The sequence below is a fragment of the Mastigoproctus giganteus genome, chromosome 4, assembly GCF_048544385.1.
Source record: "Mastigoproctus giganteus isolate SK-2022 chromosome 4, ASM4854438v1, whole genome shotgun sequence".
NCBI classification, from domain to species: Eukaryota; Metazoa; Arthropoda; class Arachnida; order Uropygi; family Thelyphonidae; genus Mastigoproctus; species Mastigoproctus giganteus.
In genome coordinates this window covers 158,584,709-158,600,112 of record NC_143578.1, presented here as the reverse complement: position 1 = coordinate 158,600,112, position 15,404 = coordinate 158,584,709, and the positions used below count along the sequence as shown (strand labels likewise).

At 39.1% G+C, this 15,404-nt stretch overlaps 1 protein-coding gene across 1 annotated transcript in view; it reads right to left on the bottom strand.

The window, feature by feature from the left end:
- Positions 1 to 227: 227 nt before the first annotated feature.
- The window catches only part of LOC150087137 (F-box/WD repeat-containing protein 2-like), an 83,390-nt gene continuing 68,213 nt past the window's right edge, over positions 228 to 15,404 (bottom strand). The window contains exons 3-4 of the mRNA XM_090372384.1: positions 14,556 to 15,345; positions 228 to 453 (exon numbers count right to left, since the gene is read on the bottom strand). Coding sequence (XP_090228510.1) covers positions 228 to 453; positions 14,556 to 15,345 — 1,016 coding nt within the window. The remainder of the gene's footprint in view (positions 454 to 14,555; positions 15,346 to 15,404) is intronic.

Sequence of the window (15,404 nt, the reverse complement as noted above, 5' to 3'; positions counted from 1 at the left end):
GCGTGTCACGTATTTGCCGCTTTAGGCCCCATTGTGAGTTGCCAAGCACCGCAAGAAAAAAACAGCGCACTAATCAAATTTGATAACGCATATATTAAGGGGATAGTATCAAAAAAATTTTTCGCACTAATTAAAACCGCATTGTTCAAAACCGCATTAATCAAGGGTTTCCTGTATATATATATACATACATACACATACAAATTTTAAATACAGACACAAACACTTCAATTTTGGGTCATAAGTTCACGATCATTAATAATGTCTGTCACACTAGTGGCATTTGCAGGGGCAGTCAAATCATCTCTGTTTCTTGGAATCCACTTAATGATATAAACACTGTTGTCTTCTAACCCTGCCGCAAGTAGGACACCTTGGTCATTTTTTCCATCCATACCATTTAGCCATTCACAGTCACCCAGAGTCATCTGTGAGAAATCTGGGGTCGATGCTCTAAAAAAAATAGAAGTGGTTTCGATTATTAATGATTTTATATTTTTAAATATTATTTCTAATTTAGTATACCCTAAACAAGTGGGACAGAATATCTTCATTAAAATCTATTAAATAAGTTTTTCACTTCCATGCTAACAGATAAAACTTGAGTCCTAAAGTGTGTTACCAAATATTTTGGCATAATACCAGTAATGTTTTTGCTCTGATTTAATTTTACTACCTATATTCTTGTAATTAATTGATGAAAATACAACTACTGACTAATAAATTAAAAATTTATATTTTTTCCCCCGTACTCCATACTCATACCATGGGTACAATAGTATTAGTAGTGGCAAATGACACAAGAAGGCCTATACAGCAACACCAAAAATAAATAACCAACACTTCCCATATCACTTGGTCATTCCCTCCAACAATTTGTATACCTTGCTTTAATTTATTCAAACTACCCACCTTCAACAGCAGATGGAAGTTTGTTCCAATGATCAACTACCTGCTGGCTGAAGACAAATTTCTAAACCATCCTTCCACAATTTGAATTTATAACCCCCTCGTGTGCACAGTCTGAGCAAGAGAAAAGATTCCATCTGCACTGAGTTTAGTCAATCCATTCAGAGCTTTGATCTCCTCACAGCATCTACATCTGTAATATGCAGAACTGATGTCTTGCCTTGCCTCAATAATCTTGTTATTCTTTTCTGAACTTACTAGAAAAGATCCACATCTTTGTGCATGAGACTTCCAGACATGTAAGTAGAACTCAAGATATGGCCTAATCATTGCCTTATACAATGGGATAATCACCTCCTTATCTCTACAGGCAAAATTCATGTATATCAGATACCTGTATATCAGGATGGGCCATCCTGGCAGCCTGCTCAGAGAACTTCATATCTTACTGCAAATTACCACAGGTCTTTCTTATTTTCCACTAACCTAACTATAGTACTACACACTTGGCATTAAACTGGGATAACAGTTTAACACAGTTTAATGGTTAAACTGGGTTAAACTAACTTTAATTTAAACCATTAGTTTAATTTAACCCTTTAACCCATTTAGTATCTTCCACTTGTCAATGTTAAACTTCAATTGCCACTTCCCAGCCCATCTGCCTGATTTATAGAAGAAATCTTTATTGCATACAAAATGCATATGCCGTATACAATACCTTTCACGGCTACAAGCCAGGGGTTTACAGTAAAGGTTAATACAAGGTAAAAGTCTAATATAAAGGTTACAAAGGCTAGTACACTGCATTAAACAAGGATGAGATCGTATTACTAATTATACAAGTGTAATGAAATGAAAGCAAATGGAAAATTCACATATAAACGTATAAACACAACAGCATGTTATCATGCTAATTTATCCTCCAGGGAGCAGTCCTCTTATCTAGATCTTGTTGCAATAGCATACCCTGATTACTGTCATTAACCATCCTGCCAACCTTAATATTATCTGCAAATGTAGACATTAAGTCTGAAATACTGAAAACAAAATGGGCCCAGAACTGAATAGGGGACTCTGCAAATAACATTTATCAAAGAATATTAGCACCCACTCTGTCTTCTCCCACTCAACCATCCCTTTATCCACACCCAGGCCCACTGCGACCCTATGTGCCGCGAGCAAGCAAAATCAAATTTGCTGCCCCAAAATATTTAGATTAAAAAATAAGGTGTAAATAATTATTACAAATTTATTGAAAAATAATTACAACATATCTCACATACACTGTATAATATAAAACAACAAACAAAAATAACAAAATCATTCTGAAATTCTGGAAATAAACTTTAAAATCTAAATCATGGTACAGGAACCATGTCATCTTAAACATTAATAAGGCTTGGGCGGAAATTACTAAAAGTTGTTTAAATGGCGCATGGAAGAAAATATGCCCACGGCAAATAAAAGGCTTTGAAAGATTTGAAAAAGACTAATCATATGAAGCGGTTACACATAAGATTTTAAAGGTTGCAGAACTACTTCAGTTGGAGATTGATGCCAAAGACATGGAGGAGTTAATAGAGGAAGAAGAGAAGGAATTATCTAATGAAGAACTTACTGACTTGCAGGCAGCGAATGTGAAAGAAGGAAATGTTGACAAAGCTCAAGATGAACCAAATGAGGAGCAAAGACGCTTCATCATCAGAGAGATGGCAATGGCATTTCGTGCAACTGCATTGGCAATGGCGAGGTTTGAGAAGATGGATCCTGACAGCGAACGATTCTTAAAAGTTAACAGAGGGGTGAATAATATGCTTGCTTGCTACAAAGAAATCTATGATGAAAAGAAAAAAGCCACCATCCAGTCATCCATTAATATGCTCTTTCGTAAGGTTGAGCGGCTTCTAAATCTCCACAGCGGCATAGTTATCAGCTGAAGATGTCGATTCTGGCAATGATGCTCGAGAGGTAAAACTTACTGATGTTATGCCTACCTCCTCTCTTTTTTTGTAATTTTATAATTTTGAAATTTTTTAAATTACAATGTTTTTGTAATTTTTCCTGCGCACGAGATAAAATGAATAAATACAATAAATAATTCTATTTATATGTTCGTCCAGCATTTCTTTTTTTTAAATCAATTAATTCAATGAGCACAGATGTGAGTGCTGCACAAGCATAGGGAAATTCCCCGACTTACGTAAAATTAGCAGAGGTGAAAGAGATTCTTGCACTGCTTCTATTAGAATGAGCAGAAGCCTGAAAAACAAGATGCATGATATTTCAGAGACTGCTGGGAGCCATTGCGGTACAAGTAAACACATGGGTTGTGTTAGGGTAGCTAAGAATAGAAACAGGTGCAGGTATACTTGCGTGTACACCAATGCTAGGAGTTTAGTAAATAAATTTGATGAATTTGAAGTATTGCTCAAAACATCAAAGGCAGATATTGTTGGGATATCAGAGACGTGGTGTCACACAGATATAAGGGATGCAGAACTGGAATTTGGGGAGTACAACATCTACAGAAAGGATAGACAGGATAGGAAGGGAGGAGGTGTTAGGTTATTAGTTAAGAAACACATAAAATCAAAGGAAGTGAAGCCAGTCGACATTGCTGGACAGTGCAGTGTCGAGTCAGTTTGGTGTGACATAAGCATTGGGAGATCAAAATTGAGAGTAGGAGTGTGCTATAGGCCTAATGACTCTGATGAGTATAATAAGAAACTGTACAGGGAAATAGAGTGGGCCAGTAAATCAGAGAGTCTTATAATGGGGGATTTCAATTTCCCAGATATTGACTGGAATTTGTGGGTTCCTCACTCACACATTAGCAAGGCTTTTGTGGATTTATTGGATGATTGTTTTCTAAATCAGCATGTTCGGGAGGCAACTAGAGGGAGCAATACTCTTGATTTGATTATCAGTAGTGATTCTTCATGCATTAAGAATCTGCAGATACAGGAACCACTAGGTGGCAGTGATCACAGTGTGCTGAAGTGGAATTTACTCAAGGAGGTAATTACCATCAGGGGTAAAGGGAAGGGTTATTGCTTTCGTAAAGGCAACTACGATGGTCTGAGACAGTATTTAAATTCTATACAGTGGGACCAACTGATGATGTTACCAACCGCAAACTCAAAATGGGAAGCATTCAAAGAACTTATCTTGGAAGCTACTAGGCTTTACATACAAACTAAGAAATATTGTTCAAGGTTCAGGCCTAAATGGATGTCAGATGAACTAATGAGGCATATGGCAGAGAAGAAAAATGCATGGGATACATATAAATTAACATGTGACACAAAAGCCTATGATAGATATAAGTTGATCTGTAACCAAGTTACAAAGGAGGTTAGGCAGGCGAAGGCAGGTTACGAGAAATCTTTGGCAAGGGATGCAAAGAAAAACAGCAAGGAGTTCTTTAATTATGTAAACTCTAGAAGGAAGGGGATGAATCAGATTGGTCCACTTGATATCGATGGTTCAACTGTTCATGATCCTGCTCAGGTAGCTAACAAACTATATCAATATTTTGCATCTACATTCACACATGAGGAGTTATTCAGGAAGGGGAATGCCATAGATGAAGTAAACACTGGCAGTGAGCTAGATGATCTTGTAATAATTGAGAGTAAAGTGGAGGAGAAATTATTGAAGATAAATACAAGAAAGGCACCTAGGGTGGATGGGATCTATCCAGTTATATTAAAGGAGGCAGCAAAGGAAGTAAGCAATCCGTTAGCCATAATTATGAGAGCTTCCTTGGACTCAGTGGAGGTACACACAGACTGGAGATGTGCAAATGTAACCCCAATTCACAAAGGAGGATCAAAGGCTGACACAAGTAATTATAGCCCTGTGAGTTTAACTTCTGTTCCAGGAAAATTAATGGAAGCACTGCAGGATCATCTAGACGAGACTTCAGTTACAGCTCGGAAACAGCATGGTTTTGTTAAGAGGAAGTCTTGCCTGACCAATTTGATTGGATACTATGATGCAGTCCAAAAGAGCTGGATGCAAGGAATAACTTTGATATTATATATTTGGATCTTAGAAAGGCTTTTGATACTGTTGTACATGAAAAACTGCTGCAAATTTGGAGCAGTGTGGCATTGGAGGCAAATTGCTGCTATGTATAAAGTGGTGGATGAGGGGGAGAAGACAGAGAGTGGTAATCAATGGACACTGCTCATCGTGGACTAATGTTATTAGTGGAGCCCTCAGGGTCAAGTTTTGGGTCCATTATTGTTTTCTGTATTTATAAATAATATTGATGATGGTATATCAAGCTTAATGTCCAAGTTTGCAGACGATACAAAGGTTGGCAGGGTTGTTAAGGATACTACTGATGTTATGCTGCTGCAACAGGATCTGGAAAGGTTGAGCAGATGGGTTGAGAGGTGGCAAATGAAGTTGAACATTGACAAATGTAAAGTACTACATATGGGAAACAGCAACCCCAGAGCAATGTATCAACTCTGTGGTACTACATTGACAGTGGTAGAGAATGAAAAGGACCTGGGGGTAATTGTGCAGGCAGATATGAAGTTCTCTGAGCAGTGCAGACGGACTGCAAGAGTAGCTCATGGTGTCTTATCAATGATATACAGGAATTTTTCTAGCAGTGATAAGGAGATGATTATTCCCTTGTATAAGGCAATGGTCAGGCCACACCTTGAGTACTGTATACAGGTCTGGAAGCCTCATTTCAAGAAGGATGTAGAGATGCTGGAACGAGTACAGAGAAGGGCAACGAGATTAGTGAATGGAACGAAGGGGTGCTCTTACGAAGAAAGGTTTAAGTTTTGCAAATTACAGTGTCTGGAGACTAGGCACCGGCGAGGTGATCTGATAGAGGTGTATAAAGCCTTGAGTGGTTTGAGCATGCTCAATGCTGATGGGATTCTCCCTCTTGCTCAGAATAATCACCTGAGAGGGCATAAATTCAAATTGAGGAAAGACAGATGTAGGATAGATATGCGGAAATTTGCCTTTAGCCAGCGGGTAGTTGGTTGGTGGAACAGACTTCCATCCCTTGTTGTGGAAGTTGATAACCTAAATAAATTTAAGGCTCACCTGGATAGGTATTTCCAATGAATGGAGGGGTGAAGCGGAAGTTTTTTTTTTTTTTTGGCTGACGCTGCATAAGCTTCCTTTCTTGCATCATATGCCTCTACTAATGCTAATCAGTCTATAAAGGAACACCTCTCCAAATCAGATAATTTTGAAGCCACCTGTGCTACCTTTTTCAATGGGAAAGTAAAATTACAAATCTGTCTTATATACCTGCCTCCTGAGCACACCAGAGATTCAAGAAATGAACGCCTTGCATGGCTTACCGTTAATCTCAATCCAGCTGTAGATACAATCCCGTTAGGAGACGTTAGCATGCAGATTCCAAAACACACTGACGCAAAAAGAAATCTTGACTCTATTCTTGCACAACTAAATCTGAAACAGCTGTTTACTCCAGCAACTAGAGGGAATCAATGGTTAGATGTTGTCTATTACAATACACTTAGCATTAGATTAGCAGACAACTTGTTTCGCTTTAAGTTAGACCACAATCCCATAGCTGTAGAGACCACACTCAATGTTGCTGGAACCAATCAGAGGGAGGGTGGAAATTATAATGGCATGAACAGAATGACCTTTTCTTTAAAATACATCAAGCCCAACATCATCCTCAAAGAGCTTCGAGAATACAAATGACAAGAACTAAACACGAAGCCGGCAGAGAAAGCTCTCCAGCTACTGGCCCTAAAGCTCACAAAAACCCTTTTTTTGTAGCTGGAGAGCTTCACAAAAGGAGCATCGAAGGTCATAAGAATATCAGGGAAATCCAAAAACTGGTTTAATCCACAAATAAAATGTCTTTTGTAAAAAGCAAAGACTTTACAGGAAGGGGCTGAAGACAGGACATCCTAATGATTACATTCTGTACAAAACAGAGAGTGCTCACTTTATAAAGCTGAAAAGACAAGCACGTTACGCAGTTGTATTATCAAAGCTCAAACAAGGAAAAAGGGTCTCATGACTGCCGAGGTCTTTACCAAATGGTCCAAGAAGACATTTGGACAACCTCCCGTGCCCAACCAATTAGCAACTGAAGAAAACAGGAAGAGAATAACTGACCTCCTTCACCGAACTGCAGAAAAAGAAGAATCCTTTCAAACTTATTAAGAAAGACACCTTAACAATCATCACAATTACCAAAGAAAACCTCATGAAAGCCATAAATGAACTTCCTAATAAAGCAACTGTTGGTCCTGATAACTTCCCTCTTTTCATGGCAAAAATCAGCAGCCCTTACATTATTGAGGTGTTACATCACACTTTCGATCAAATCATTCAAAAGGGTACTCTTCCCGGTATATGGATCAGCTACACAGTCAGGCCCATTCCCAAAATAAAGAAACCAAAAAATGCCAAAGACTATAGACCCATAGCCATAAGTTGCACCACCTTGAAAATTTTTGAGAAGACCCTTCTCTCAGCTCTCACCCAACACTGCTTCAGGCATCGTCCTCTGCACCCACACTCTGTCTTATCTGGACGATCAACCATCACAAATCTCCTTGAGACCCTTTTCCGGATGCAGAAAGCTCTCAACAATAAGGAACAGCTCAATATTATCTTCCTAGACATATCCGCAGCTTTTGACAATATCTTGATAATGGCTCTGGAACAAATTTTATCTTTCTACTTCAAAATACAAGGCAGTCTTCTGAAGATTTTATGTAACATTCTGAAGGAAAGACGCCTCATAATCTGTAATGACAATTTTATTGCCCATTACTCCATTTTGCATGAAGTGCCACAGGGAGGTGTTCTCTCTTCACTGTTATTTGTTGCAGCTCTGGAACCATTTTTTGCATCCCATAAAGACAACTTTATTATATATGCTGATGACCTGAAATTCTTCGTCAAATCTAAAGATCTACAACAAGTTAAGCAAACAAATCAACAAGCCAATAACACAATAAATGAACTGGAGCATTACCTCGAATGTATTGGACTACGTTTAAATCCAAGCAAATCTGTCCAGATGACAATTACAAAGAAAAAGAGCAGGAACAATATCTCTATGTTGGTAAGTGGTTGTGAAGTTCCAAAGGTTAAATCGCAAATAAACCTTGGCCTAAAATGGAATGAGGGACTAACATTCTCCAAGCACTTTGATTACATCACAGCTAAAACATATCGGTGCTCTGGGCTGCCAAACAGGAATTAATTGGAAATTAGAAACCCAGATCTTTTTAAAAAGTATATCTTGAAATGTATATTTTCCATCCCACTGTATGCTTCACAGATTTGGCCCTCTGCCCCACCGAGCAACCTGAAAGCTTTCCTAAGTATTGAATACTGGCTCTTGAGATGGCTGAACAGGATCGCAAATCACCCACTTGCTATCTCTAGAGCCATCGTACTTTCCAATCTCAGCATTCCTCCCTGGAAACAGACAATTCACACAATAAAAATTTTCACATTAGCTCAACTGCTAACAGGAAGATTAGACACTCACAGTATTGACAGCTTGTTTCACTTGTGTCAAGAAGCCACCAGAATTGCTGAAACAAGACATTCTCTTCAAAGCAACTTAAAAAACCTGGACAGCCTAAGTCGCTTTTTTCCAGCAAACACAATAGGACTCTTCAATGAACTAAGAATTGAACCGGAAAGGCTCTGTAATGAAAAAGCCTACAGAATGCAAGCCTTTGCTGACTCCTATCGTTTCCTGTAACTGTAGTGCACAGCCACTTGACTCAAAAATTGCATTTAATTTTGATCCCTTTTAACTACATATTTTCGGTACTCTAGATGCCAACCTAAGATGTCAAAATTATAAATACTCTATGATGTTCAAATATGCCAAAAATTTAAATATTCTATTATAAAATTATAATTACTCATGTATTCTTGAATACAGAATTTTATTCCAAAATTCTGTATTCAACCTCTCAGGGTGAACAACCCATGGACTTTGTAACCTTTTGCTCATGGGTTCGCTTCACACCTTAGAATATAACTCTCACCTTTTAGCGAATGGCGGTCTCAGGGGTGCCTCCTCAACAGAGAAATAAATTGATAATAATAATAATAATGAAGAAAACGCCGACGCATGAAGTGGAACATCGAAATGAATACATACATCATGCAAGCATACTACGAAATAACAAAGCTGGAGACTGAGATGACAACTTACAGGATGAGACTACATACCAAGTGGCTGGAACGATTCCAGGATATTCAAGTCACCGAACAGCGAATAGCAGACCAGAGAAGGACCATCGTCACGAAGAACCTGATAGCTTCTACAACCTTGGAAAAAATCAAGCAGGGTGTGAGCAATCAACTACAAAGGTTAAAGAATATAGAACTACAGGAGGAAGAACATACCACCACCGAACCACAGGAGGAAGAACAAGAAGAAATACAACCCACAGCAACAGCAGTTGAAGTGGAAAAAGACAAAGTCATGATATCCAGAATAGAGGACGAGTGGAAGAAGGACCTAACAGAATTCGAAGGAATGGATCCCACAAAGACTCACATGATACCAAAGCAGAGGCCGAATAGAGGTAAATAAACAAACGAATCTTCGATGAGGACCAAAGAGGCTTCTACAGGAATCTCGGAGAAGACGGGAAAGAAGGTAATGGACCACCTGAAAAGAAGACAATTGAGGAGTTCTGGGGGAAACATATGGAGCAAGGAAGTAAGATATAACAGCTGAGCCACCTGGATAGAACTGTTTGTTTTTTTGTTTTTTTTAAGGAGCATTAACAACTAAGGCCATATTGCTCCGGGAATATGCGGTGGTCATTCTCTGACCTTTCCGCATCCTCCGTATTTGGTGGTGACGGGCTCGAACCCCCGGTCTAATCAAGAAGCGTGTGCTACGCACTGCTGCTCCTTCCCACCTGGCTATGGAGGCACCTGGATAGAAATAGAATGCAAGAAAACCAAGGACGCGCAAGAAATGAGAGGGTGGGAGATTTGGGAAGAAGTAAAACAGATGATCAAGGACTCTCAAAACTGGCAAACTCCAGGAATAGATAATGTCCACAACTACTGGTACAAGAAGCTCATTTGCACACACAAGCACCTGGCAGAGCAGTTCACCCGAGTGATAAGGCACCCAGAGACAATCCCGAAGTTTCTCACTCAAGGAATCAACATATCTGAAGCCTAAAGACGAAGATACAAGAAACCCAGAGAAATATAGGCCAATCACCTGCCTCTCAATGATATACAAGATCCTGACCAGCTGCATAATCACTTGGAAAGTCAGAACATAATGGCCGAACAGCAGAAAGGATGCAAGAGCTGAGCAAAGGATGAAAAGAACAATTAACCATAGATCCTGCAGTTATGGAGCAAGCCTACAAAAAGTGCCGCAACATGTACACAACCTACATCGATTACATGCCTCATAGATGGCTAATACAGGGCTGAACATCTACAAAGTCAATCCGATAGTTACAAACTTCCTAGGAGAAACGATGGCAAAATGGAGTACTACCATTAAGGTCAAAAATATCACAACCATGCCAATCCCCATCAGAAGAGCAATCTTTCAGGGAGATGCCCTGAGTCCATTGTGGTTCTGTCTAGCACTTAACCCACTATCTACCAGACTCAACAGTAGCAAGTATGGATATAACCTCAAAGAAGGAAAGAAGAACCTGTACACCCTCACCCACCTGATGTACAAGGATGACATCAAGCTCTATGTGGGAACCGAGAAGCACCTTCAGCAACTACTTCTGATCACCGAAGAATTTAGCAATGATATTAGGATGGAATTTTGTCTAGACAAATGCAAGACCCACAGATTGCATCAGGGAAAATTAGTCAACCGAAACTACCAGCTGCAGTGTGGTAAAGAGATCAAAGCCATGGCAGAGGCCTACAAATAATTGGGAATGATGCAGGCTCAGCAGTTACAGCACAAGGAAATTAAGGCCTGCCTGACCGAAAAATACCATCAGGACTCAGAAGCCTGCTGAAAGCAAAGCTGAGCAGAGGGAACACAGTTAAAGCCATAAACACCTATACAGTCTCAGTGTTAACATACTTCTTCGGGGTCATAGATTGGACTAACACCGAGGTAGAGGATATCACGAGAAAGACAAGGACAATGATGACCAAGAGCCGCCATCACCACCCGAAATCTGCTGTGGAGAGAATGACAATTGCCCGGGAAGAAGGAGCCTGATAGACCTCAGTGAGCAACAGAAGACAGCAATAGTTAACCTTGAAGGATTACTTCTAGAAACACACAGTAGTACTCCACCAGGCCATAAGGAAGATAGACAAGTGGTATACCCCACTCAATCTAAGCGAGGAGTGCTCCCCCAGCCAGGAGGTACAAAGGAAGCTAGAAAGATGGGCAGAGAAGACACTCCATGGTAAACACTACAATGATCTCCATCAAGATCACATAGATAAAATTGCTTCCAATGCATGGTTCACAAGCGGGACCCTCTTCCCCAAGACAGAAGGATTCATGCTCGCCATCCAAGATCAGGTAATCAACACCAGGAACTACAGAAAATACATCGCCAAGGAACCCGGCGTGTTCGATGACACGTGTCGACGATGCTACCTGGCCTCAGAAATGATCCAACACATCACCGTGGGATGCAAGGTGATCACCCAGACTGAGTACACTCATAGACACGACCAGGTAGCCAGGATAATACATTAGAAACTAGCAAGGAAATACCAGTTGATCGAAGAAAGTGTACAGTACTACAAGTATGAACCCCAGGCAGTACTAGAGATCCCAGCCCACAAGCTATACTGGGACCATGCCATAATAATGGATAGGACAATCCGCACAACAGACCAGACATAACCCTTGTGGACAAGAAAGAAAAATCTACCTATCTGATTGACATAGCGGTACCCAAAACTGGTAACCTGCAGAAAATCCATGGGGAAAAAAATCAGGAAGTACATGAACCTAAGCTAAGAGATCAAAGAGATGTGGCATATGCAACAAGTAACAACCTTCCCGATCATCGTGTCAACCACAGGTATGGTGCCAAAGACCTTACATAACAGCCTAGAAGCAATAGGTCTCCCAGCGAACACCTACAAGGAACTCCAGAAAGTCGCAATCCTGAACATCTGTAGGATAGTCAGAGAGTTCCTCAACCAACAGTAACACCAGACATAACAACCACCACCCTGTGCACTTGGTAAGAATACCCATCACAGGTGGAACTCCCAATCAGGGAGAAATAATATAAAAGAGCAATAATAATAATAACTGCAATGGGATGATTTGTCACCCTTTTTAGGAACTGGCTGGAAATGAGTAAATTTTTAAGAAGGGAAAACATTAGTGGAATAAGAAAATGTAAAAAAAAAAAAAAAAGGGGAACACAGAACAGGATTAAGCTCAGAAGAAATACCATTAGGATCTGGAGCTTTGTTGACAAAAAGACTGTTCAAAATTCTTCTAACATCCTTTTGACAGAAGACCACAAGAGGTACTGAATGGAGTGTAATGGGAATGGTAGAAGGTGGTTTATCAAGATTATAAATATACAAGTTAGAAGAAAAGTAAGATGCTAGCAGGTCAGCTTTATCTTTAGCTGAGGTGGCAATAGAACCATCCAGTTTTTACAGAAGTGGGACCAATGATGAGCAAAAGTTGCGGCAAATAGAGTTGCAAGAGACCAGAATTTTCAACCAACATATAACATTTGGACAAGAAACAAGTTTTATACACTTAGCCTGTTCAGAATTCAAAATTCAGTTTCAGCTATTAATAATTGATTTACAATTGTTGAGAGCTTTGGTGTAGGCAGAAAACAAACCTGGAGATTTGGATGCAGGCCAATTGCAATATGCAACATTCTTATCTTGAACGGCCTTGGAACATTTATTGGAAAACCAAGGTTTAGATAAAGGATGAGATTTTAAAGTGGAATAATGATTTCATCCCTGCAATAATAATTTCACTGACAGGATCTGAGCAAATGCTAATATCAGAAGATTAAAACAGTAATCCAACCAAGGAAAAGAAGAAAAGAAACCTTGTAGAGCATACCATTTTACATTTTTATAATGCCAAACAACACAGAGTTGAGAATGGCCACAAGAAAAAGGTCCACTGGAGAAGAAATCATCACCAAGTTGTGATATGAAATACCTAGAGGACCACCCACCTCAACCACGTATTGGAAGAATTGTTTGTGAGAAAAAGATAAAGTGTGTTGACTTGATTGTGCCAAGACCAGTTGATAAATGAACAATCTGTGCAAGGTCATTAATAATTGCAAAACCCTCAGCTTCCTGACCAGCTGGGTCCATGTGACTAGAAAATGCAAGCCAACTGGAATTGTGAACATTAAAATCAAGGAAAATTACCTCAATGTTAGGAAAGTTGGACTGGAGACAGTCAAGTTTCAAAGTGAGGAAATCAAGAGTTCCAAGTGATTAGTGGAGTTAGGAGAGTGATATGAGATACCTAGAGGCAACAGATGAATTTGACAGAATAGGGTAGACAGATTTTAAGCCAGAGAAGATCGAAAAGATGAGATTCAAAATTACTAAGTCTATGACGGAATATCACAGTGTACATATGCACAAATATCACCTTTGAAGTGAGTAATTAGGACAACTGAGATCAGCAGGGGTTAATCAACCAATAACTGGGATTCAAAATTATGTGGGGCTTGGCAGACTGTAACTGGAAATGGATATCATTGATAACTGGAACTGAGTTCCAGTTATCTCATTCATTTCCAGAACTGGAAATGAATGAGAAAGTGTTTGGGAGGTTTAGGTCTTTTCGCAGATAAGTTTTTTTCTATTAGTTTGATATTCATGATGTATCCAGTAGTAGGGAAAGGTGAGGAGGGCATACTGTACGAAATAACAAAATTTTTGGATATCGTGCGCTTGCACGATATCCAAATATCGTGCAAGCGCACGATATTTGGCGTGTGCGTGCGCTTGCACACACGCACATGCCAAGGGTGTATCCAACTCCTCGACATGGCCTCAATAATGTCCCCCTCCACAAATTCATACTACTCGGACTCCCTCCTGTCACTATCTGGATGAAGAGGCTGCAAGATTATACACTAACATCTGGGAGACTCCTAGGGAGTTACCAACAGGTTTGGTTTGGTGGACTATCTAACAGCCAACCTGTGAACACAATTTTAGAGCTGTACCTTTGAAATGTAAGGAATATTGGAGCTTGGCACAATGTCGATGCAGTAAGATTGATGTCTCAAAAAGACAAATCTTACTGCATGATGTAAGTTGAGGGTGGTGGGATTAGACATGATGCACACAAACAGATAATAGTATGGACGAGTTAACTCTTATTATAAAATGTACTGCAATAAAGAAATGAAAGAGAGAGAAATTTTTTTTTTTAACCCACTGAATACTTCACAAACTAAATTTACAATGTAGTATAGTTATTATCTGAATTGCATATGATTCTCTTTTGCTAGGTGAACACCAAAAATATGTTTTGATAAAATCTTATAAAAAGTTAAATTTTTGATCTTAAAAAGCATCAGACTCTAATGTGATAAGTAGTTTGTAATGCATCAAAAGAAATAAAAATAAAAAAAAAAAAAAAAAAAAACAATTAAGTAACTTACCTAGATGGGGGAAGATACCACTGTGCTACATGATCTAGTGTATTCATATCTAAAACTAGAAAATTTGGAATTTTGTTTTTCCACTGAGTTGTCACAGCAGCAAAGTATTTTCTACCTACTCCAAGAAGAGCCTTTACTTTTAAATTCAGTTCAGTCTCTGAAATCATTTTTCCTAAACGGACATCCCACTTACACAAGAGAGAATATGCACTGGGTTGAGAATTGTGTTTCATAAAGAAGAGATAAGTCCCATCAAAATAAAGGCCTGGAGTAAAGAAGTTAGCATCACCGATTTTAATTGGAATACTATACAGAGAGGTTATGTACAAACCCTCTTCATCAGCTTGGTATACAAAACTAAATGACCAGATTACTATTTTATTATTATCCATACTGAATAGTAAATGTCGATCCAAGTAAGTGCTTCCCTGCTGAGCTGGAAATGGCTTCAACATTACTTTGAGAACCCATGCTGTATGCCCATCAAGTGTTGTTAAAACATTTCCTCTTGAGAGGGACCATACTTTCACTTTAGTGTCTGATGAACCACTTACCAAAACATTCATTTCAACTGAGTAATCAAAAGTAAAAACTGCTCCAACATGTCGCATATACTCAATTAGTCTTTGGCCATTTTTCATATCCCATGAAACTAAGTGTCCTATATATGTTGAGGCAATAAGCAGATGATCATCAAATTTGAGGGTAGCCACACTGGCATCTGTTCGCAAGCACATGATACACTGGTCCTTAGAACAGTCCCATATCTGTATAGTTTTGCTATCTGAGGCTGAAAATAAGTACAGAACAATAATTAAAGTTTAATTAATGGATATATCTTTCTTGAAG